This window comes from Columba livia, chromosome 12 (assembly GCF_036013475.1).
Source record: "Columba livia isolate bColLiv1 breed racing homer chromosome 12, bColLiv1.pat.W.v2, whole genome shotgun sequence".
NCBI classification, from domain to species: Eukaryota; Metazoa; Chordata; class Aves; order Columbiformes; family Columbidae; genus Columba; species Columba livia.
The window spans coordinates 5761159-5786930 of record NC_088613.1 but is presented as its reverse complement, the minus strand read 5'-3'; the positions used below and the strand labels follow the sequence as shown (position 1 = coordinate 5786930).

The 25772-nt window shown below is 39.3% G+C and overlaps 1 protein-coding gene and 1 long non-coding RNA gene across 8 annotated transcripts in view; one reads left to right on the top strand and one right to left on the bottom strand.

Moving 5' to 3' along the window:
• Positions 1-25772, bottom strand: part of FGF13 (fibroblast growth factor 13) — a 308880-nt gene that overhangs the window by 87865 nt on the left and 195243 nt on the right. For 4 of the 7 annotated variants that reach the window (XM_065077513.1, XM_065077511.1, XM_065077514.1 and 1 more), the window contains one exon: positions 24432-24599. The exons of the other annotated variants lie outside the window; for them this stretch is intronic. In XM_065077513.1, the coding sequence (XP_064933585.1) occupies positions 24432-24597 (166 nt within the window). In that variant the 5' untranslated portion in view covers positions 24598-24599. The remainder of the gene's footprint in view (positions 1-24431; positions 24600-25772) is intronic. 7 annotated transcript variants of the gene reach the window in all.
• On the top strand, positions 527-24438 carry LOC135580696 (uncharacterized). Its single transcript, XR_010475627.1, has 3 exons — positions 527-1441; positions 17531-17586; positions 21333-24438. It is a non-coding gene; the product is annotated as an uncharacterized LOC135580696 (long non-coding RNA).

The following is a 25772-nucleotide window of genomic DNA, read 5'->3' as shown; positions in this document are numbered from 1 at the left end:
ATTGCAAACTGACAAATCATTATTTCTACCATCAATAACTTGACTTAAATTGTGGATGGAGACACAAATAACTAGAGACAAAAACCTGGATCTTTTTGTACTCTTCTGATTTTGCATGTTTGAGTCTTAAAATTCATGAATCACTCCACTGGAAGGAATGCATACCCACTCTCAGCTGAAGGAGGAAGGATTCTCTAGTTTCTTACAGCCTTTCCCTGCTTTACATCTTGCCTCTTCCAAGCCTCTTTGGAGCAAAGGTGTGATGTGCCAGTTCACAAACCATTTCAAAACATGCACAAAGTAGAAGAATTTGATGGAAAAATATTCACTTTTTTAGCAAATTAGAGTATCTGCAAATTTAATAATAGTTGAAATTCAGGTCTTTGTAAAGGCTAATTTTTTATTTTCCATTTTCAGCACCTGGAAATGGTGTTCAATGGATATATCTAAATGAAAGCTTTCCATTTACAGGTTTGCTTATTTTTCCCCTCCCCACAAGATTGCTCTTTAAATAAATATTTTACCAAAATCAGGAAGAACTCATTAAATGCTTCAGTTTCATCAAGACTTCAGCCCAAGTCCCAAAAGATGACACAGTAAAAATGAATGAAGAGTATTTCTACCCTTAATATACATCTTTATTAAGTGATGGGGCTGAGGTAAAATTGACTGTCCAGCTACTTGTAGGTAAGAAAATCTTGTGATACAATGGCACAGAATGACCACACTGTCATTTCCACATGGTGGTAGCAGTGGGGACAAAGGGAAAACCCACCTCAGACAATAGGAGTGAATTATGTATCTTATTTCTATCATTGTCAATAAGACCTCCGTAGCTGTGAAATTTAAGCTGTTACAAAAGCTGCTGATACGTATGTACAGGCCATAAACAACTGATTCCTTTCAGAGATCAGGAAAGACTGTCATTCTTATTAAGCAGGAAAAAAAATAAATAAAACAAGAGAAGAGACATTAAGAAAACTTATGTTCCAGCTACTATAGCAACATCTTTTTAATCAATAGGGGGAATGCAAAAAGTATACAAAGCAATGGACAACACAGCTGCAATTACTACTTCATGTGAGACCATGCTTCATTTGCATTGTGACATCCAATCAGACAGAATTAAATTTTGTGTGCTACCCTATGTCCCCAACTCTCTCCTTCAGCTAATCTGTCACATCCTTTACAGAAGTGTTACAAATAAGATTTATCAGGATGACAAATAGAGCTTTCGTTCCTAGTGTGGACTGTGCTTGCCGTTGCCCAGTGTACAATCAGCAGCTCAGCTGCTAAGCAACAAAATGAAACAGAGAAAGAAAAAGCCCCACCATACCCCAACTCCTGTCAAAAATGCCCATCTTTTGGCATATTGAGTGGGAACAACTGACACAAGAAAAGGAATCAACTGCACCACGGATACTGTGGATTCTCAGGGATGGTGAGAAAAAAGTTTTCTTTATTTGCCATATCTCTGATTAACAACAACCTTTGATTTTCTAGGTCCTACAGTAAGTTCTGATTTTCAAAAACCTGTTGTGTTTTTCCTTTTTTCGGCATTGACTCATAAAATAACCACTTCCTCAACTCCAATTCTTGTTAGAATTTACCAGGCAGCACATACATCACATTCTACTTAATACTGATATTCTGTTTGTACTATTTTATTTTCACTAATCCAGGCACTGAATTTAAGTGCGAGTCCCACCACATACCTTTAAAACAAAACCAAATGATGTTTTTATCTTCAGCCAAAACCACTCTTATCATCAAGGGTCCTGACAGGGGAGAGGTTTGACCATTGCCACGGTTTGTATCTGCAGGTCTAAAACTGCTTGCAGAAACAGGTTTTGATATAACAGATTTAGGTTTATAGCCCAAATAACTTTAACTCCATCACAATGTCCATGACACTCGAGTGAAAATCTTATAGCCAAGTTTTCAAGCAAGTCATGGCAAGGTAATAAGTTTCTATAGGTACCTCACTGCACTTGGTCCTTGTTCTTAGAAAATAAGGAACAATGCAGTTAATTTATTCTGTTTCCATTGTATTTAAATAAATTAGATGGCAACTTTGTATTTGAAATTTCCTCCACTTCAATATCATTTATACAAGAATATATGATGTAAATTTACTATTATTTTCTTGGTTCAGCTTCTCTTAATGTTGTATTATATAGCAGACTTATCACAGTACTTATCACAGGTTACAGAATTAACACCAGCAGAGTAAAATAGATGGCTCTGTCTACAAATATTGTTATGGATGAGATAATTTAGTGGCACAGCTTAAATTTTCAAGCACAGCCTTATTTACCTACAGTAAGACAATGTATATATGTAACAATGGAGTGTCAGAAAAATTTCTGCAAGGTTTATCACCACTAAGAGTAACAGTTGTCTCAATCTATTGAAAGAGAGGTCCACCTACCCCACGTACTAAAAAGAAACATATATGTACTCTGCAGTAATGCTACCTCCTATTCTCTTTCCTGCCAACACTATCTGATACTTTGAGAGGGGTTTAAAGCCTAAAACACCTGAATATGAATCCCTGCCAAAAGCCAGCTGCAATTCATCTACAACCAGCTATTTTGATCACTGGCACTTCCATGGAGACACAGGGTGCTAGGAGCCCAAGTACAGCACCTTCCAGGTAGGCCCACATGAACTCCAGTTTGCAGAGGACCAAGTTCAAATTTAGCTTATTAAAAAAAAAAAAAAAAAAAACAAAACAAAAAAAAAACCCCCAAAAAAAAAAAAAAACACCTCCTCATATTTATGGAAAAAACAGAACTTTGTGTAAAAGTTTAGAAAACCAGTGCACAGCCCTAAATTAAACAGTCTTAACAGTCTTAAACAGCCTTGGTCAATATAGTATCAGAACCTAAGGGAAATTGAATTCACATCTCAGTCATCAGCTTTAATCACAGACCTAATTGTTTGTCAACGGCCAGAAATACAGTGATGGTAAGCATCACTCAGTCACCCACATTAACACCCTCCCACATCTGAAGTCCTCAAGTAGCAATTGTTTGCAAGGGTCAAAGCCAGTTGCGGCTGAGGGACTACGAAGGAATGTCTGTGCTCAGATTTAACTTCAGGCTCAAAGCCAACCTCCAGACCAGATTTGCATGAGCAACATTCCTGTCACCTTCTTCCTGCACCCATTGGAGACCTGGTCACACTCAGTATCTTGAGAGAGACTTAAGGTTCCACCTCTGCAGTCTGAACTAACCAACATGGCTGGACCTGAGCAGGATGCGGCCCAGCCACGCAGCAGATATTATACGTTTGGCTCTTCCTGACAACAACCTGTGTGATTTGAGCTAGAGCCAAATTCACAACCACCATGGCAGGCAGGAAAAAAACATGGGGCCCAATGCATTCAACCATTTGTGAACCTACTCTTCAGTTCATCTTAAGACTGAGCTTTGCTGTTTCAATATATGCTGGATCAAGTCTCTCCTAAGGATATCTGGTTTGACTTTGCTGCATGGTGTGCTTCAGCAAATAGCTAGAGAATTTCCTTACTGAAATTCCTACATATTAAAAGTGCCAGAAATGTACCTTTGAGTCATGTTGATAAATCCTTGTTTAATAGCTGTCAAGGGAACATGACATCTTAGCCAGAGGGAGGATCTCAGGGCATCCAGCACTCACAGGCTTATCATGTACAACAAAATGCAGATGCAAGGAATGATCGCATCACAGTGCCAGGCAGCATCGTGTCTGCCCATAGCATATGGATATCAGCCTGCATAAGAAAAATGGCATTGTAAACCTTTATGGTATTATCACAGGCAGAGTGAAAATCTGGAGCCTGTTTTGGTGGCTGAAGTCAACAGCACAAAACACATGTGCTTCCTCACCATGAAGAATGCAAACACAACCTGGCTCCTCGAGAAGAGGCAACAGTCTGGCCCCAGACACAGAGGCACATGCTACTACTTTGATTGCCAGCCTAACACAGCTGCTGACATGAGGGGTTTAACTTCTCTTGTCAAATATCCATTGCACCCAAGCAGTTGCATGAAGTAGATTAATTCAAAATAAAGATGTTTTGGCCTTTAGGCCACACACGTAACAACACAGCCCCACTTTTTTCTATTCTACCCTAGTTGACCTCTTCAATCTCAAAGACTTAATCACTGAAACTCCAGAATGGTTTTTAAGCGAGTATCTATGCACAACATTTGGACAACTTTTCTTCCTGTGTTGTATCTTTGTCACATAATGCTCACGGTCTCACATACAAAATGACTGAGTCCAGATGTAAAATTTGCAGATAAAATCTTTATGAACAGTATACAAAATCCCAGTGGGGACATGTCACAAGCCTCTGATGTATAGCAAGTTTAATCTTCCTGAATAATTGTTTTCTTTCCCATCCTACAGTGCAGCATTTTTCTCTATCTTAATTTATTTTAATAAAACATACATTTGTTTGGAAACAGCATATATTATTGAGCTGTTCCTGGTTTAGAAAACAGCATCATTAACATGATATAGCACACAAGTGCATCTCTAGTTCGTGTTATTTTCTGCTTTGTCAGTTTGACTCAGCCTGTTTTAAATTGCACAAGCTATTTTTAATGGCCTTTTTGCAATTCAAATCTGCATTCTGTAAGTATAACTGAAAAGGTAACAGTTCATTTTTAGTCTTGCACTCAAATCTGTTGAAGGAAGCTTTAGTAACTGTTGAATATTCTGTTATTTAAACTGTCTTTTTGATTGTATAAATTTTAAACCAAAATTTTCTTTCAAAAGTCCAACCGATGAAATGAAGTGAAAAATTCTTAGGTTTGATTTGCAGTCTGTTACATGAGCCTGAAGGCAGGCAGGTTCCAAGAAGACCAGTGTGATAGATGCTTCATGACAGTAAATTTGAACTGGAGCTTGGTGAGCAGCAACATTTATCCCAAGTCTGTATTATGAGAATAATAACAGCATCAAGTGTCCATGCCTGGAGCTCAAAGGTTAGACCCTGAAAACCCTCCCTTAATGAGTATCTTCTAGATTTCTCCAACTCTATCTTTTTTTTTTCCTTGTCCACATCACACACTGGAGAAGTACTCTACCTATGTTTTGGAAAATATGTTTTCACTCACATCTCTTCCATAATGTTGCGCGACAGTAGAAAGCACAGCGCAGAATAAAGTCAGCTCCATCCTTGCACACATTTTTGTCTTTTTTTTTGGCTGAAGCCTTGGATCAAGTCATGAATCACAGAGCATTTTGTCCTAATTTAAAGTGATAACTGTAAAAGAAATCTGTAATGTATATAAAATTGCCTCGAGTAATAATAATTTTCCTGACTCTGCATCATGCAGTGTTAGAATAATTACTACATATTTGGTGCTGCAGGGCCAAAGAAGAGCTGGTGTTGGGGAATGCTGCTGAACAAGGCTCAGCAAGCAGCTCACAGCCAGGGGAGGTGACACAGACCACGTAGCACGTGGGGCACTGACACGGCCAGTATGGCACGGTCTGACACACTGTTCTCACCAATTATTTCCCAGTTACCGTGATTACCTTCTGTGCACTGTGGAAATCAGGAGTGCCTCTGTGTCACTGAAATCAGTCTGCAGGTTAATCACCGGCCTTTGGGTTACTGACAGACTTTTGTGGCAGACTCCAAATTTTTGTTTTATGAGACTGTGTAAATAATTAGAACTACTGAATCTTGTTAAGGCCCCACATGTCTTCTCTCTGGTGGCGAGGCTGCGTAGGTGCTGCTGAACTGGCAGAGATCAACAAGGTTGCAGAAAGTATGCGATAGTGTTTTGAAAGGGTATTCATGTTGGCAAGACAGGCAGCATGACAGTTTTATGACAGTTTTGCAGAGCATTAGACAGTGGACAGGAGTTAGGGCACCAAATGAAATAGTTCAGTCTTATCACTATACCAATTCACAAAGGTCAAACTCCCCCAAGTCCACGAGCTGGTTTACACCTCCTCTACCCTCTGCGAGGATTGCTTAGCTGCAATAACAGAATTTAACATATGAGCTCAAAACTATTGCTGTATAGTCTTCTATTAAAATGTCTTCACATTCAAGAAGTGAAAAGGCAGAACAAGGCTTAGTAATTATAGGACCATGTTAAACTCATTCTAGGTTACTCTGATTTAGAAGATCATGACGAAAAAATGTATAATTGAAAAATGCCATAGTACAGCAGCAGGGCTCCTACATTCTCTAGATTCCCCAGGTACCTGTGGATGGAGAAAGCTTTCATGTCAAGACTCTCATTAGACATGCACAAGGCTTTATAAAAATAAAGTTTGCTTTTGAATTCTGAAGCCATAAAAATATAATTAGCAGAAAAAGAGGATATAAGCAAACCTGCTTGGGCATTCATGTATTCAAAATGATGTGTGTATTGAGAGGTACATGAATCAATGAAGATGCTACACCCAGCTTGAGCATTGTCAAGGACACCCAGGCTTTGTGTCGCAGCTCACTAGCACTTATATTACATCCATCGCACACATGTGGCTTAAACCATCGCGTTGCTATAATGGGCCATGGAAAGTGAGTCTGCCAGTAACCATCCTCCTTTCAGCTTGAGGGGTCAGAGGAGGAACGGGCCCTGTCCCGGTGTTAGGCAACATGCAAGTAAGAGGATGAGGGGACAAAGGCCATCATTTCTCTGGTCAGACAGCTATGCCAGCCTGCACCAGAGCCACCAGGCCACACTGTCCCCACAATGATGTGCACCTATCTCAGCTCATACATGTAAATGAGTTTCAATGTTGACGGTTGGCATATTTGAGGCACTATGAGTACTAGTCCATGGAGTTTCACCTTAAAAAATACGTCTGTTAACAGTAAAGAGAACATAAACAGTTGCTGAAACTATTGATTTTTAAATGAATATTCATACTTTAATTACTTGCCTTTCTAATTAAATTGCTGTTCAGTGGGAATGCTGGAGCATCCCTGGAGGTTAGTACATTGTTTCTATGTGTCTTTTACCTCCAGTATCTCATCCTTAAAGGTAAGTTGGACATCGTTAGATAACTTGTTAAACTTCCAAATGTAACCCAAAATTTCTGGTGGGTGTATGCTGCAGGTAGATGCAGAGAATAATTACTGGGCCAACCACACTCACAGCTAACAAGTCTCTTTCTAACACTTTGTATAAAGGGCTGTTGATCTCCTAACAGCAGCCTGAGACTGGACAGAAAATAATTTGTTTTAACTGACTCTCAAGTAGATTTATTATTTGACAGATAAATAATATCTAGGAGTATCTACTTAGATTATCATGGTTTTGGGTGTTAATGAAACAGCTTTTGCTATATGAGACAACACTAAACCGTGAATAGGTATTACCATAATCCAATTACAGCAACAATAGACATCATCACCCATTTTTGCTTTACTGTTTAGCTTAGAACATATTCAGTCTTAACTAAGAGCACATACCCCTTACTGATCTCAGTTATGGAGCAGGCTCTGCCACCTGTGCTAACCTTTCAAGAATGGCTACGCAGTGTGTAAACATGAAATCTGTGCTATTTATTTCTGCCCCAAGTAAACACAGAATGTTCCTCACAGTCATCCTGAGCTAAGGCTGCAAACGGAACAAATTGATGTCAGGAAAGGAGACAGAAATCTTCCCAGGTGGAGAGAAATGCTGAAAAAAGGAGGCATTTATGGTGTTATTTAGGTATGAAGTGAGCAACAACTTCAACGAGAAGCAGCAGCTTTTAGTATGACTTTAAAACACTGCCTTTTCCTACAAACCATGTCTGAGTTCTTATTCATTATGGTTACAACTGCACTAATGTTATGCTACAAATGTATTAGAAAACCTAAATTGGATAAAGTCATCACAGCAATACATTCTAAAATATAAGGAAAAACAAAAAACACTGAAGGCCAAAATATGAGAGATGTGGAGAGGGCAGAGGATCTTTTTCCAAGAACAAGGTCCCCAGAAAGTTCACTATAGTATAGATTATATTTTCTTCTCTTCTAAGAATTGTACCTTTGTTCTTTCCATCATACTGCCCCACACTTCAGCCCAGTCAGACATTGCTGTCAAGATGATTCACTCTCCTGATGCCAAAGAGGTAGGTTCTCAGCAGAGCAATGCTCCATGGTGCGGGCTTCTCCTTTGATCTCTGTGGAGGTTTCCTTTCGCAGCTTCCCCAGTTTTACTCTGAATTTCATGAACATACAAAGCCCAAATTACATGAATCAAAATTCACACCTGGCATTTGTGGAAAAAAAATAAATCTATACATCATGTGCCAGCAGGCTACAAAACTACAAACAGCCTGCTTCTCTCAAAAGCAGGATTTTGGCTTTCTGTAGAGATTTCTGAACCCTAAGGACCATTTCTGTCCATGTGAGTTGGATTTCCCTCTGGAACTTGCACTTTGCCTTTCCACCGCCAGGGTTACAGCACAGTGGTGAGCACGAACCACAGTGTTCTAAGTCCTCTGCTATTCTCCTTCAGCAGCAGCAGTTCAATATTCCATCTCCTCTCTTTGGCTTTGGTGCTGAATAGGCAATTTTTCTCCAGTGTCTTCTCATTCTTTTCCCACAGTCAGCTTGCTGCAGCATCCATCTGAGCACTCATTTACTGTGGAGTTCTTTATTCTTAAGCTTATTATCTTCCATTTATCTGCATTGAGCTACACTGCTCTATTACAGCCCAGGTACTCAAAATTAATCCTCCTCATGTATCAGATTAAATTGTTTCTCATTATCTGCCTGACTCTCAATTCAGTACCATTTGTAAAACTAAAACCTATTTTTCCATATTATTAATAAAGAACTTTTTTTGTGACAAAAAGCCATTGTTTCCCAATCTGAATAATCCGAAGTAGTATTTTTCTTGCTAGCCAAATTTGGATGTTTCCCTATTTTTCTTTTCCCGTCGTCCTGAAGTCCTGCTCTGTAATCGGCATTTTGAAATATGTATTTAATACATTTAATGCATATTTCTCTAAACTGTGCTTGTCTCCTTATAGCTAAAGGTCCTCAGTAATCAATATTTCACCTGATCAGATTAATCATAGTATGTGCAGCTCTCCAGGAGCCCTAATAAAACAATTTCATATTGCTTTGTTAAAATGGATTAAAAAGGCAACTTTCTTACTCGCCCACTAGCTGTACCAGCCTTCCTCTAGCCTTATATATGTTCATTTATGTCAACTTCTTAAATTTTATTTTGTTGCAGACTGGGGCTTGTGAGGTTTCAAATCTGTGCAATTTTAAAATGAATTGTCAATCACCTTACAACGTCTGAATTCTATTTAATAATGAAGACAGTAATAACTCTTCAGTAAATACGCGAGTTTCTCTGCTTCGATTATTTGCCTTTAATTACACCACTCCAATTAGTTACTCATAATTCACCACATCATTAAATCTGAAAGATGCAGTCTCTTTCCCTGACCCTCTCCACCTTCTCATCCTATATAACCCTGATCTAAATGCAATTTGATCGCTTAGGAGACCTCTCTTGGGGCAAGAAGAGCAACCAAAGACTTAGTCTTTTTCACATGCCAGAGATGCACAGAGAATACAAAACAGCAGGCACTGAGGAGATAAGAAATGCCTCTTGTGGGCAAACAAACCTAAGGACATTTTGAGGGCCAAAGTATTCCAATAACATCCATGTACATGTGGTGGTCTGTAATCCTAGAGAGTATGAACTGTGTCTGTTATCCTAGAGAGTATCATTATGACCTTGGAGACAGGATAATTCTCAAATTATAAGACAGATAAGAACCTAGTTTGAGAAGCCATTAGGGAAAGACTGCTGCACTCTCTTACTCCAAAACTTACAGGAACATTTTCAGAGTATTAATTTTATATCATTATTCCCATTCCCTCCACTGTATTTATCCATTCTTAAAATGGAGGAAAAGGGTAGAGGAGAAATAAAAAATGACATATACTTGAAACTTAATTTAAGAATGGCTTCATTCCAGAAAAGAAAAGCCCTGGTTTATTGGGTCCCTCAGTTACCAAAAAGCCCCGACTGAAGGGCAAGTCTGTCTCTAGATACCTCAACACAGCAGGACTCTCACTAACACACCACCTTTGAGTACTTCCTAGCACATTGCTTCTGCTGATAGACCATTGCAGGCAAATGAATGGATTTGAAACCTGCTGACAACAATTTTCCAAATTTAGGCTCATGAACTAGCTGGAAGTAATTCCCAGATTGGTCCCAAATGCTTTTGGAGTAAACTTAACTAAAAAACCCACCCGAAACCTAGACTAGTAGTCAGGGGAACTCTCCAAGGCACTGCTGGAACTGGCCGAAGGTTGCACGTCTTCTATGGTGGAAGAAGCCAAGGGTGGCCATGCTGTCCCCACTTCCCCGTGTAACGCTGCGGCACAGACTGCCCTTGGCAGATGATCTGCAGCTGTAGCAAATGCAAGTGGGGAACTTCCCTTCTACATGACTCCAAATAAAACAATTTTCTATTAACCTACCATGCTATTCTATGTGTACTTTAATGAAAATCTTTATGCTTTGCTTTAAGTATACCAAAACCTAGTCTGTCTAGAAAACACAATTAAAATATGGATAAGACAAAGGAAATGTTACGGTACCTGAAGATTATTGCATCAACCATTTTTCAGAGCCATTTTCTGTTTTGAGAGGAAAACAGACCACAAAGAAGATGGTGCATCTTGAAGCTGAGATGACTTTCAAAGAGATATATTTGAGTGAAACAAAGTGCTGAGCTCAGTACCACACTCTGGAATAGTGGCTACCATTATTCAGATGATCTAATGTCACTTCTGCCTTGAATCATGGCAGCTCACTTGAAACTCAAAAAACCCTAAACCTCTCAGACTTGAAATCCCAATAGAAAACTTACTACTGCACTTTGTGGGTGAGGTTAGTTCCAGGCTTCCTGCTGTGAAACTCTTCTATGCAGAATGCCTTCATCCATATAAAATTCAAGCATAGAAAGATGTTTTCTCCTTGTTGAGTTCCTGACCTCCATTTCTTAATAGGAAATGTGAACTTACAGCACTTATTAGAAACTTGTAACTATTCAGCACTTTTTGCACCTAGTCACAACACCTCTGCATTAATTGTCTTAATCAAGTGATTTTGCCATGAAGAACTATTTGATATACTGTGCAAAATATCTAATCTGGTCTCTGCATTAACATTTCCCTTCATTCACTATGAGAAAGAAGAACGTATTTCTGGATTTCCCATTACTCAGCGCTTATAGACTTAATTATAGTATAGTGGCTACAGAAAAAAAATCTCAAGACTGTCTTAAGCCATTTCAGATATTTGTTAATTATTAAAGATGCACACAATCCAATTACATCTGACTTTTATGTGCCCTTAGTGCAAGTGGAACTAAAAGATGATGTTGTATTCTTAAAAGAATAACTTAAGGTCACTGCAAGTCTCCTTCCTACCATCAGAATATGTGAATGACCTAGTACAAGTAAGAACTGAGTCTATTACTTTAATAAAATTGCATGCTGAAGTGGAAATACATTTACTTTAGGCTCAAAATGGAAGTAATCAATTTATGCAATACAAAGTTGATAATGAAATGTGATCCATGTAATTATATGGCACATTTGCACTGTCACACCCCTTTTTTGGTGAACCACATTTCTTCTTTTAGAAAAAACAGTTTTGAAAGCACTTCCCTCCTAAGTCTTCAGGGCTCATGTTACAGACACTCTTAAAAGCTGCAGAAGACATAGTTAGAGATAAAGTCTCTCAGTTTTGTGCACATGGATTTCTTCTTTTTCTTCTCCCTTCTAACTTGTGTTTTTAACTGTCAAGAAGAAGGGCTATTAAGAGAAGCTGAAGCAGGCAAAGCCATTAACACTTGTTCTTTATGGGACCTTCATTGCAGCTAAGTGTAATAGAGTGGCAGAGAATTCCTAGAACATTTGGCAGCACTGCACATAAAATCAACCTTGAGTATTTAGTCTCTCAGGAAGTTAGAAGAAAACATTAAGAGCCAGTTCTCAGCCAATACTCACTTCACTCCTGCAATCCCTCGGCTTCACAGTTTCAAGATCCATTGACTTCAAATGGGGCAATGCCAATTTGAACAAGTTATATTACACAAGAAATAAAAAGTCTTGTTATTACAACAATAGAGAAATCAGACATCAACTCTTCCATACTCTAATATTGTCACCACTAGATTTTTAAAGACACAAAAAGGTGCCCTAAATTGTTTGTGAATTTGCTCAAACTACCAACCGCAAGAACCAATCTGTTTTGATCCTTCCCTAGAGTCCCCTCTTAAATCAAAACAGTATGACTGAACATTTTAATTTAAGTTTCCTTTCTAATCAACCTACAACAATAGAAGTCTCTTGAGAAATCTCGTGCATGAGTTTAGATTTACATGTTTTTCCTCACAAACTTTGACTTATGGATTATGAAAGAAAAATATCCCTACAGATTTGCATCCTCAAAAGTAAGTGTTCATCACTGACATCAATTCCAGGAGACTGAAAAGCTGACAGTATTTTACTGGGTGCTCTTCCCCCAAGCTCCTTCTGCCTCCCAGCCAGAATCCTGAAAACTAAAGAGAGAAAAGATGGACTTCTTAGAGCAACAATAGATTGAGCTCCGATGTCAACTTAAGAGGGAAACACAGTGACTCATGAAGCACAGGTTCTACAGAAAGATTGCTAGAAATAAAACAAGGAATGAAGGCAGAGAGTTCGGCACCTGAATAAGAAACACCTCTTGTAAGGGATGAGAGCTAAATATAGAACTCCGCAACACCAAATCACTGATGCCTTTCAAAGGTATGTGATGAAATCTTTGAGGATATATTACAGAACTCAGGAACTAAGTTGACCTGAAGCCAAATACAACTCTCACCGCATCCATCCCAGAATGAGTGAATTCCAGTTTTATCCATAAATAAGAGTATGGCCAAGGACTTATGAAGAAAAATGTCAGCAAGCATCCATCTCAACATCATTCTGTTGGAAACACACTGACTTTAAATGATGGCAATAAAACTCCTAAAAAACCCAACTCCAAAACACACCACTAAAAAAAAAAAACAAGCAAACAACTGGCAGTGTTGGGGCTGGTTTTTGTGTGTTTTGGTTTTGTTTACTTGGGTTTTTTTGTTTGGTTTGGTGGGGGGAGGTGGTTTGTTTTGTGGTGGGGTTTTTTTTGTTTGTTGTTTGGGTTTTTTAATGATTTCCCTTTGAGACATTAGTTTTTAAAAGGCACATTTTCAATTTTGTTGAGGCAGTATTCTGCTATAGGGGAAGTCATATCAAGAGTAAATTGCCATAGTGCTACCCTGCAATCTTCCTCACTCAGTCTCTTGGATTAACAATTATACACATTTTCATTTGCATGTGAAAATTAAAGAATCTGCCCATAAATACACCTGTTCAGATATAAATTGGCAGCATTCTACAGCAGTCAATGCACTTCATTAAATATACATAAGCGGAGGATACGGACAACTACTTGTGTGATTAAAATCCACTGTTTACATTATTGGATCACTTCATGCATATGATGGTATGTACAGAGCTGTGAACAAGGAGTTAGAGAAGAAGCTGCTGTGTTTTGTGCATCCAGCTAGTCAGGTCATGGGGTCCGATCTTCACATGGTGAGGCAGAACAACCCGAGAAACACAGACCATGTTTCTCTGGCAGTGTTGGCATATTAAAGTTGATGTTACTCCAACCAAAGCTGCAGCTGAGTAACTGATCTGTTTTTCTTTGAAGATCTCTGTCCTCTCCAGGTAACTTCTCCCACTTTCAGGTTTCCATCCAGAAGGGACTTCCAACTCCTCTCTACTGCAGTAGCCTTCTAACTGTCAAAGCTCAGGGATTCCTCTCTTTTTCAATTTTGTAACTCACCTGCAGGCAACAAGTGCATCCAAAAGCACTTTGCTCACCTGTCCATACCACCAGCTTCCTAACCACTCTCCTAGCAGACTTTTCTTCCTCATCATTAGTCTGACCTTCTCCCATTACAACCTCTCCTCCTCAGTACCATGTTGTATTACAGTTCAAAACCTGCCCTCTCCTCCTTGCTGCTCTTTATACCCATTCTCCTATATCATTGTTCACCACTCTGCACAAAACACCTTTCATCTTGATAATTAGTCCACACTTATTTGCAACTTGCTTTCATATTAAAATTGATAGGAATAGGAAATAGAAGTGCTTTTCAGCAAATGAAAATTACATGTATTTTCAAAAGTATCTTTAGTGGACATGACCTATCAACTCATCAGAGCTCTCACAGTTCCCAATGGTACCAGCCTGCACAAGCTGAGCATCTGCTGTTATTACACCCTGAAGATGTTCTCTTGTACTCTGAATTTCAAAAAAAATATTATTTTCACACAGAAGAGGCATCCTTAGGAAAGCATGTACCTTAGTGTGCCAAAGAACAAACAGCCAAGAGAAATCTCTGCAAGAGAAAGCACCATTCTTTAAAACAACCTACTAATATTTGGTTAGAAGGTCATCATTCAAAGAGGAGTCCACGTTAATTCAGGAACCTTTTGACAATCTGCTTAGCCTTCCTCAAGGCTAATAGGTGTACCTTGAAGGTAGCTGGCTCAGCAGCCTAGCAGACAAATGATTTTAAATAACCTCCTTGTCTGTTAGGCAGAGGGAAACTATAAAGGGGCAAAGGAATTTTCAAGCAAAGCATCCATCTGAACGTTAGAGAATATATAACTTTTACTTGAGTAGCAATCACATATCATAAAGAACATGCTCTTCAGCACTAGCAGGAAAGCTAGTTTTGACTCAGAGCTTCCTTCAACTTTGAAATAACTGGCACTGTATTTTTTTAATATATCTAGAACCATATCATACTGACTGTACAGTTCACTGCACATATTATTAAATGCACTACATGAAATTCTCTCAGTTGAAATAGTAATTTCTTAAACATGCTTGTTTGTTATTAGTACAAAGACCAGCAAAATTTCTACTTTTACATTTATCTAATTTAATATCCAAGTACTTTAAGAAACCACTTACTTGCATTTGGCAGCTCAGGTCCTATTCAAATTTTTGCTTACTACTGTTCTGACAGTGTATTTAATCTAAATTTGTCATAAAAAGGCCAGCCATCTGAACTCTACTGGGTTAATGCTGGTAGCTCATCACTAAAAGGGAATATCCTATGTGAATCTTAAAACATTTTCTACTAACAATATTTGAGAGACACTAGCAACATCTGACATGCGCTTTTCCACTTGTCTGAAATGAGTGATTATACTCACGAGAGGTTAGAGTAACCAGAGAGCAAATCTCCCTCTTCAATTACTGACTCAAAAAAGCTGGAGTTGCAGAGGAAGAGCAACAGGAGTAGGCACCAATTAAACAAAAGTGCACAACTGAAATAAACTCTACATTTTTAACAATTCTTGCAATTAAATGTCATATTTGGCATCACCTGTTGCAGAAATGAAAAACCATATGATTGCTCAGAGGAAAGGCAGGTTCAGAGAACAGACTGACAGCCACCACAAATGTGGTTTATGCTGTTCATGCCTTTTTCAAAAGACTGAAAACTTAGCCCCACATTCACTGCAGTCCCAGATTCTCATCCTGCAGACAGGTTCCATGGCAGAGAAGGTTAGAGGCTCTAGGACCAGCTAAATTCTCATAAAGGTTGTAAGGAACGCAGCTGAAGAATGAAGTGTGCCTGTTCCACAAGATGCAAGGAAAGAAGCCCTGATACAGGTTTATCATAACAAGAAGGAAGACCAAGCATAAGGAGGAAGGTTGAGGTGCTATTTAGAAAATATTTTTTAAGAAACCCAAACCTCAATCAGAGCAATTAAGAGGAAGCAGGGTATCAGCTCAGACGTATCAGCTGCTGAATGGCCAGACTGCTGGTGGAATGAAGAGCAGAAACCCCTGAGTTAGATATGGGCTGAGCTAACCACAGAACTGGAAACCAGAAACACGCTGTAATGTTACACTGTGAGTTTCTCAAGCTAATTATCCCTGTGATTACCAACACCATAGCATGGGGCTGCACTAGGTTGCACAGATGTGGGACGGTAGCTGGACGATCTCTGCAGTACGCTCTGCTGCGCAATGTAGACATGCTTAAGTGCTTCTGTAAGTGATTGCCTTGGGAAAGGAAACAACTTTCCAGTGACAGCTGAAAAGTTTGACTCCTCCTTGTTTCTGGAGTTCTCCTAACCTAGAACAACATGAAAAATTTGGTGTACTCTCAGTCCAAAGGCCAATAATTAAATACTACAGACACTACCACTGATAAAGGGTTGTGCAATAATTATGATTGGACATGTAGTTGAATAAGGTACAAAGAAGAACTTTCATTATTAATAAAGAACTGCATCTTCTTATTTAAAATCAGGACAGATTGAATTGTGAAGTCTGATGCTTTCTCAGGAGAATCATGGAATGAAAAAGTAGCAAGACAAAGGCCTTCCTCCAAGAGTGCTCCATACAGGGAGCTCTCTTTGAAGCTCTCAAAGAGTTCTTTAAAGACAAGATGAGAAAAGAACATCAGTGTGACTCATTTGGTCTAAATGTCCTATTTCAAATGCTAAGTGCCAGACACTGTCTCCATAATTAAAATTTATTCTGAGATGAGAGTAAGATAGAAAAAGGCATAGATAAAAGATTTGCCTTGAAGAGTATGCAGGTAAGGTAAGAGATAAGAGTTCTCTTTAACTTGCCATGAGCTGTTTGGTGGTGAGGCCAGCTCCAGCTTGAGAATTAAAGCCCATTGTCTTGAAATAGAATTGCTAAAACTGCTCCTAATGTCATTACTTAAACTTCTCTGATGCTACAGAGTGCAAATGTGGCTAACAATTACACAATTCACAATTACAGCTGCACCTTTGAATTTTTCCAGCAGGAAAACCAAGTTCAACAACCCACTTAATTTTCAATTTGTTACCTGTGGCCAGGTGAGATATCAGATGAAAGTACTGTGAGGACTGTTAGTGCCTCTCCTGGTGCATCTGTTGCGTACAGACTTGGGACCACCAACTTGATGACTCCATGTGGACAGTCATCCAGAAACACAGGTCTGCATTCACCAGAAAATCAGCACTGACTACAAGGTTGAAATCTGACTGTACTTTACAGAGGTCAGGGAACATCTGAGTACTAAAGAAAGTGTCTAGGAGGAAAACCAAAACAAAACATAGTCCAAAAGGGACTGGGGATTCAATAACAGATGTACACACAGAGGTACTTTGTAATCCTCTGAAGAGTGTTAGGTAAGAACTGAGCAAGGTGAGCATCCGTCCATCACTGCTGGACACAAAACGAATTTCACCTCTGTGAGCTGCTGGCCTGGGCAGTAGCCTGGAGGGAGCAGTGACACTGTTAAATTTGAAATCTTTCTATCAGAAAGTGGATGCTTAGTTTACCTTTATTCCTTATATTTTATTTTCATTTCCTCCAGCTACAGTATTCTAAAGATTTAAGTCTGACAAACAGACTAAGGTGTGCACACTGTTTCCTGGACTGCGAGGTGTATGCGTACAAAGTGAGTATTGTTCTTCTTTCAGGTCATGTTCAGCTCACAGCAAAAGCCACAGACCCTTGAAAAAAGTCTATTTTTCAGGTAGGTGGGAAAAACCTGGCAGGACTATTAGTTGAAAAGAATCAGAAAAGCAGATCAATAGGATGCAGAAATCACAGTTGTGTATAACATAGTGATCTCCAGGCCTCTCAGGAGCTAAGTAAAGCCCTACAAAAAGCTCTCCAACTATCTCCTGTGAGGTGGCAGGCACATGTGAACTCAGGAACAAAAGAGATTTACAAGCCATTCAGCATCACACATTCAGTGGCTTTTCTTCAAAACCTGAAATGCCTTCCTCAATATACTACTTTGTAATCACTGTAGTACCTGCTGACAGAAATATTATATCAACAATTAGATACATCCTGCCCAGGACATTAAACAGTGAACCATCACCTTATTCTTAAAAATCAATGTCCTGCTACCTTAAAAAGAGATGGTTTTTTGTAAGGCATCACACAGCTGGATGTGTAAACATCCAGCATAGAATCAAGTACCTGGTGAAAAGTAAATGAAGTGCAGAAAATGAAAGAAGTAGTAGAGGATAACAGTTTAGGATAAAGTTGACATAGGAGCTTAAGCTGTCACTATTCAGGCTGCCATAGAGCTGCTGCTGAAGAGAAAGTTTAAAAACTCAGATTCTAAGCTTAAATATAAGGAAAAATCTTGAATTCCCAGCTGCTATGGCTAGAAATGCCACACCCAGAACCTTCCAAAGAGAACAGTTAGGTATCTAGTGCTCAGCTGATACAGGAGCGAGTGTTATTGTTACTGATGCTGCTGAGATGCCCAAATAGTTTTGAGAATCAGATTCTTCACTTCCCTCTTTGTAACAGGAAACAGTAATTTTTGCTGCTGCACAGCAGTGCTATTAGGACAAGCATGTTCAATCATGAATGGTTGTGGCAATAAGGATCATATAGACTCCTAAGGGAGTAAGAAAATAAGATACCAAATTAAACTCTCTGTGGGGGTTCTGATCTCATTTGCAGACAAGTAAATATTGAGTGAATTTTGGATTTTGGTGGAATTACCCTGGATTTTCACTGTCTGAGCCTGAACCTGAGCCAGGCCCAGCCTGTGTTCAGGTAAGCTCATTAAATACATGCCAACTCCTTTGATTCTGCTGGGAGCACTCACATGTTTAAAGATAATCGTGTGCTTAAAGGCTTTGGAGGATCAGGGCAAGAGGGCTCAGCCACTTACAGGACTGAACTATCCTGCTTTATGTACTAAGCATCTGAAGAAAATAAGAGTGCAGTTGTCACCACTGCCTACCAATGCCCTGAAATAGAAGGTTATCATTTAATCACTCAAGTCAAAGTCATTTTCTCTTCGGGGGGGAAAAAGCCATTTTAACAGTGACAGCTTCAGACCTTTGGCTTTTGTGGTCTGTGTCACTCCTTTTAGATGATCCTTCAGGACAGTTATAGTCCCACAGCTGCAGCAACTCCACATATATCCAGACGGACAGGATTTAGAGCTTATTTCCATTTAGTATTGGACAAGGCTCAGGCATTGCTGCTTCCTTCTTCTTGCCAGTGCCAGTACTCAGGAGCAAGGCAAGGTGAAATCTTCACATCCCCCACGGGAGGACCCAGGAGGTGCTGGCAAAACCCAAGTCAAGAACAAGGTTTTGCTGAGAGAAAGGATGATTATGAGTGCACTGAGGGCTGCAGGGCCCAACCCCAGGCAATACCGGACTGCCTGGCCTCACTCCTTCTCTCCCTGGGATGAACTACTCCAGGCCAGGCAGCTTAGCTGCAGCAGGACAGGGGTAAATACTCCCCTTGGCAAAAGCCTTGGCAAATGGGATACCAAGTCTTCACTTTTCACCTCCACTGAAAGCAGACAACATGATGAAAACCGTTGTGGAAGATTAGGAAATGTGTTAAATTTAGTATCAAGGGACCATAATGCTGATAAAGTTTCTAAGTAGGGTCATATATCTTAGTAGGAACCTCCATTCAAGGAACCAGTGAGCTCCTCTCAGGCAGCTGTTGGTCCAGATTAAATCTGAGGTTGAATGCACCCATGCCACAGGTGCTGAACCTCCTCACTGGTGTCTCACAGCCAAGTGTGCTGGGTCTGGACATCTCAAACATGACCGGCACAGCAGCTGTACCTATCTTTCACATGGCTCGCCTCTATTATTCTCCACTGGAATGCAAAGTCTTTTTCAGTTCTGAACAATATATAAAGTTAAGAAACCTCTCACAGGTCTCCATGATTTCAAATACAGGTTCTCCTCCTCCTTCTTTCTTATTCTCCTCTAAAATTCAGAAATGCACATGTATTAACATAATTAAATGAGGGAGCTGTGCTAATAGGACTCACTTGGTCTAGAAGAAAAATGTATAATTAGAGTGTCAAGTAACAATACTATCAGTAGTAACACAATGCTTGGAACACCAAAGGGACATTCACTATGACAACATAAAGGCTCTGAAATTCTGCTGGTGACAAAACCGCGTGTGCACATGGAGGAGGCAGAAAAGCCAGCCTCCCACATGATGTGCTTCAATGTCCTACCTCTTCCTCGCCCCCGAGACTGGCTCTGCCAGTCACCCCATTGCTAGGGATGAAGATAACAAGCCATTGTCAAGGGCAACTGCAGGGCTGCTTGTTTTGCATTAGCATCCTTAGCATTTTCTACCTAATCAGATTTCCTGTTGGTTGAGGAAAGCTGCCTTTCCTCATTACCAGCTGCTATCACAGATTTCCCTCTCCACATCCCCAATACATATTTTGCCATGCTTGTTTGCTTTTCTGTGTAAAAAGGTTATGTATGCCTGGAGGGAGACTAACTGTTACCAAAAAAATAAAAAAAAAAAAGGGGGGTGGCAAAAAAAAAACCACATGAAAACAGAACTGTGGGCAAGAGGCCAAGACTCTCGATTATGTGACTGTGACTAACCAATGGCTGTTTTTAAAAAACATTTCTCTCATTATATTCCCTCCTCTGGATGTAATAATACAACTCAAATTAGTTTTCCAGGAGCAGACTTCTTTTTATGTAACCATGTTTTATACAGATAGCAGCAGCTTATGTTTAAACTATTTAAGAGAACAAATAGCTGCAAAATGTACTTCAGATGGCCCTTCTCCTGCTCGCAGCGTATTCCTGACTTGAGGGAAGCTACAAAAACACCCTGTATTTTGCTGCTGCTTGGATGTAATTGTAAACAATGCCCAATGCCCACAGGACCTAGCATCCAGGTAAGGATGTCAGGTCTGCTTGTTTTATTGCACTTGAGAGCTCCATGACATTGTAAACTGCAGAATGACTTTGACAAAACAAAGCTGGAATGATATAAAATAAAGCAGTAGTTCATTTTTTGTCTTAGTCCGGTGTTTCCCATAGCATTAGGAAAGGTAGCATCCTATCTGAATTGCAATCCAAACTGGTAGACATCACCCTGCTGACACTGGACCCAAATGGAAATTTCCACATTTTGGAAAATAATTCCACATTTTGAAAATAACATTGTTGTGATTTCTTATTGTTCTCCTCTTTCCTTCCACATCTACTGCTTAAAAATAAATAAATAAATAAGGACTGGCCTTGCTAGACCTCCTAGACCAAAGACCTTCTATGTGTCCTCCAGGCTGATATCAAATGTACTGGCCCTGGACCTATTCTGCTAAGGCGCATTTGAGGCATGTGTGTGTTGTGAAAAACGATGACATTGCAATTAGGCAAATAGCGTATCAGGAAAACAAGAAACCAAGACAGGCTAATTTAGGAAACAGAGATCTAATTTTCTCATTCATTTTCTTGCTTTTAGGAATGGACCTGAGATACAAGAAATGATGGACCACTCGGTTCAGATACCACAGTGAGGTGGTATTTAAGTCTTTCAGCAAATGGTAGAACATTCCCCAAATACCTCAACGAAAAGCCAGGAAAAACTTTTACCTGGTATCATCACACATGCTTAAGGAGTTCAAGTTCTGAAGTGTTAAATGAGATACCCCAAGCATTAACCTTGTATGAAAGTGGTTAAGAAGTGCAGAAGAGAACTCTACCATATAAATGAAATATTTAGAAAAAGAGTTGCAAAGTCAGAAACACGCAGGATTTACTATGTGTTTCCATGTCATTACTTCACAGAAGAAAAAAAAAAAAAGGTTCATTTTTATACTCTGCAGCATCTTTCAAGTCTGCAATTTTCCATAAAACTTCCATTATGACATTTTACTCAGTTTTCCTAATAGCTTCTTAGTTGTCATACTTTCCTGTACCTTCAAAAATGGGTAAATTATGCTACAGTACCAGGTTATTTTCATTCATCCTCACAATTGAGCTGTTAACTGCTGGGTTCACACTAGAATGTATTCAGGCAGGGTTTGTTTCAGCCACTCCATTAACTTCAACAGACTATTTTAGTGTTTGCACTGAATGCACAGTTCAGACAATTTCACACTCAAATTTTTTTCAAGCTTCATGCCAACAAACCACTGAGGATGACACACATCAGTCTTTCAGTGGGTCTAAAACACCATTTCCAGGCAATTCACAGATTTTGAAGAAAAAGGCAAATGCCACCCAGGCAATTTAGGCTGGAAGAGAGGCTAAAGGACTCCTAAAGGTAGATCTTCCCTCCCATGCTAGAGAGGAAATATCCTTCACAGATATACATACATAAATCAGGCAACATTAAAAATTGATACCCCTATGAATTTCCATCAACTCAGATGGCTGTGGGATAAGTCAATGCAGCCACAGCTGCTTGTGCCCTGTCTAGTAATGCAAAATTCTTGGAGGAGAGGAGGAGAGGCAAAAAGAGGAAGAGGCATTCATTCATCCTTATATACTGCAGAAAAGAATGAAAAGCTTTCCTTTTAGAACTAAACATTTTCAGTAAGGATGATTAACAATACCATATGCCATGGAGGAAGGATTAACACAGCTGCTGTAGGAGAGATACAGTCTGTAGATTTATGGAGAATCGAAGAAGAGCAACTGTTGGCTTCCAGGTGACAATGCAGCAGAACTGATGCTTCCCAGGTCTTCACTTTGAGCCTGCACCTTGCAAGCTTCTCCCGGTGGATCCTGAATTGCTCAGCATTGAACCAAACCATGCCCCCAGGAGACTCCAGCTCTGGAGATAAAAGGCCCAGCACAACTCCACTTCCCTTGTTCCTCTTGAACATTACATGCCATTAGCATGTAAATTGTTGATTCATTCAATGAAAATGATCAGACCTAGCTAAGAGTTAGTCTGCAGCAAGAATTCAGCTCCCAGGACAAGTTCCACTGAAATGACCATCAACTTCCTCTGGAGTTTCACATGAGCACAAAGAAAAAAGTGAATACAGCCTGTGAGTCAATGACGCCAAGTTTAGGGCCCTTCTCTTTATGGCTCCCATGGAATCTTTCATTTCACCAAATATCACTTGCTGAGGATACTGAGCACCTCTAGTAGCTCGGCTCTCATCATCTTCCCAGGGGAGCCTGACACAAACAGTTCTGTACTCACAATTTTCTCACGAACAACACAAATCCTGACAGATAATGAGAAATGCATTGTATTTCCTAATCCAGAAGAGTGCTATAGGATTCACATTTCCTTCATGTTTATTGAGTTCAGAATTCTGAAATCACAGCTCCTATCGAGTCAGCCGCAGAACTGAGAGGAGAATTAAGACTTTGTGTTTTCAAACCCCATTTTTAATATTCAGTTATATCACCACTGAAAGAAAAAAAACCCTCCCCACACCTTACACCAGTGTTTGTGTCAGACTTCATATTTCTGATGAGTTGAGAAAGAAATGCTATTTCAGTAAAATACTTTTTAAATAATAGACACAGATCTCCTAGAAGTGGTGCAAAGAACATTCATGCAAAATCTGGAGTATGTAACAAGAGAAAGCAATTGACTGAAATATTTTGGGCTAATAGTGACAGCTCAGCAACCAATGCCCATCATTACAGAGAGAATAATGCAAGTGATTTGCGAGGAAGGGCTCCAACCTGCTCAGTTTGCCATTCCTGCAGACTCCATTGTAGCAGAATCCAGCCCTGAATATTTCATCTTAAAATACATCTACCAACAATAGCATTATTTGTCTTGGCAGATACTGGAGCTTATGCAAAAAGTAGAAGGCTTACCATGTGGAATACGAGGCAGTAATACAAAACACATACAGAACAATATGAGAAAATATTTAAAAATATAATTTATAATAGCTTAATCTTACGTACACTATAAAAACAAATTACAGATATAGATAGCTCATTGGTGTATTCATATTAGTATACACAGCATTATAGAAGGGACCATACCTTTGCTTTATCTGAAAAGGAAAACATTCTACTTATTTTTTTTTTTCTGCTCTGCATGCATTTCATTTTCCAAAATGCAACTGGGCGTGCATTACATACAAACTTCATCCTGCTTCTCTGAAGTACAGCTGTCATGAGCATTCTCTAGCGCTATGCAGAAGCCTTATGGAGTGAAAAGTGCTGGGGACAAGCTGAATCTGAGTCTAAGTGCCATATTTTCAGCAGAGTGCAGCTTCAGAAATGCTACTGGAAAAAACCAACTAGAAATTGATGCCGTTTTAAGTAGCAAGCAACTTTTGGCAGCCAAAAAAGGGCAGTGTGTAATGATGAGAGCTGAAACAAACACACTTTATTTAAGAGTAAGCAGCGTCAGTTCTTGTCTAGAACGATATCGTACATGGCGTATATTATAGTGTCCCGTGATAGCTGGATCAGACACTAACAGGCAAGCAAAGGGGACATGGAGTGCATCACGCTGCCTGCATCAGTTGCACTGCACTGACACAGGCTGGAAAACACACAGCACACTCTAGGGACATACATGGAAAAAATAAAAATAAAAGGAACAAACAGAACATGGATCCATAGTGCCACAAACCTTCCGGCTCTGTGTTCTCTTTGAGGTGCACTTGCTTCAGTGGGCAGCAGAAGATTTCGTGACACTTAGCACGAAAAGGGGACTCTTTTTTCTTTAACTCCGCAGATTGGATCGAATCTTGCCGTAACATAATGTACTCCTGTGTGCCAGGGGGAGCGTCATCCATAACTGTGGTCACCACATAACAAAATGAACTCAAGTTAGAGCTTGAGGAAAGCAATCTAGAGAATTAAATCAACTATATACTGTCAGGGTTGGGGAAAGAAAGGAGGGGAAGAAATGTTTATAGGAAGGAAAATAGAATTTAAAATGTAAAGTATCTCAGTCATGGTAGCAGAAGGGTGGGGAAAATATTTACTTTTATAAATAACACTTCTCATAAACACCAATACTTTTTATTTTTTCATGCAGCTTTAATAAACAGTAGAATATAATCCTGCTCCAAAAAGCAACAGGGTTTTCTCCTATGTCTTCGCTTTATTCTTCCCTAGCACCTATATCTATTCTGCATGCAGATTAAGAAAAAAACAAGCAAACAAAGCATGCTGTTATTGCCTTGCCATAGGCAATCTCTACGTTAACATCAGGAAGTAATCATTCCACATCTGCAAGTAATGAAACATCACTGTATCTATTCCCCAAGTAAAAAGAACATGCTTGTATCAGGATATGTAATTGTACGCAGTTCCTTAGAGCAAAGATGATAATCCAATGACATTTGACTTGATCATAATTTTCAATGGACAGAAGAGTAGATGTACAAAGAGAAAGCACATTAATCCTTTAGACGGTTTTCTTGTAAAACAGCAATTCTTTTTTTAAAGTTGATCTTATAAATCAATACTGCCATCAATAATATAAATGACATGCAGCCTGAAATGTTTTTGGGATGGGGTCAGACTATTAGATGGTAAAAAAGATAAAATATATAGCATATAGAAAGCTCCAGCTACCTCAGACATTACTAAAAATAATTGAAACATTTTTCCACTATCTGAAAAGTGAAGCCTTAATAACAGAGATAGTGAGATTCCTCGGCTTACAGCTTTAAGGCACAGATCATCTCTCAAGAACAAAAATGAAATGCTTTTTCGAAAGACAGTCTCTAACCAATACTCGTTATTTATAGTATGATGCAGAAATATAAAACCACAGCCAAAAACAAAAGAAAACAAAAACTAATCCAAACCCTGGGAAAGTAAAATTCTAACAATCAGGATAGTAAGTATTGATAGACTAGTCTACAACTGTAGATGCACTAGATAAGTTTATATGGGTGTAGAAGTGTTGGCCATTAGTTCAAACAATTTAACTTTTTCCTAAATATCTGCCAAGGTATAA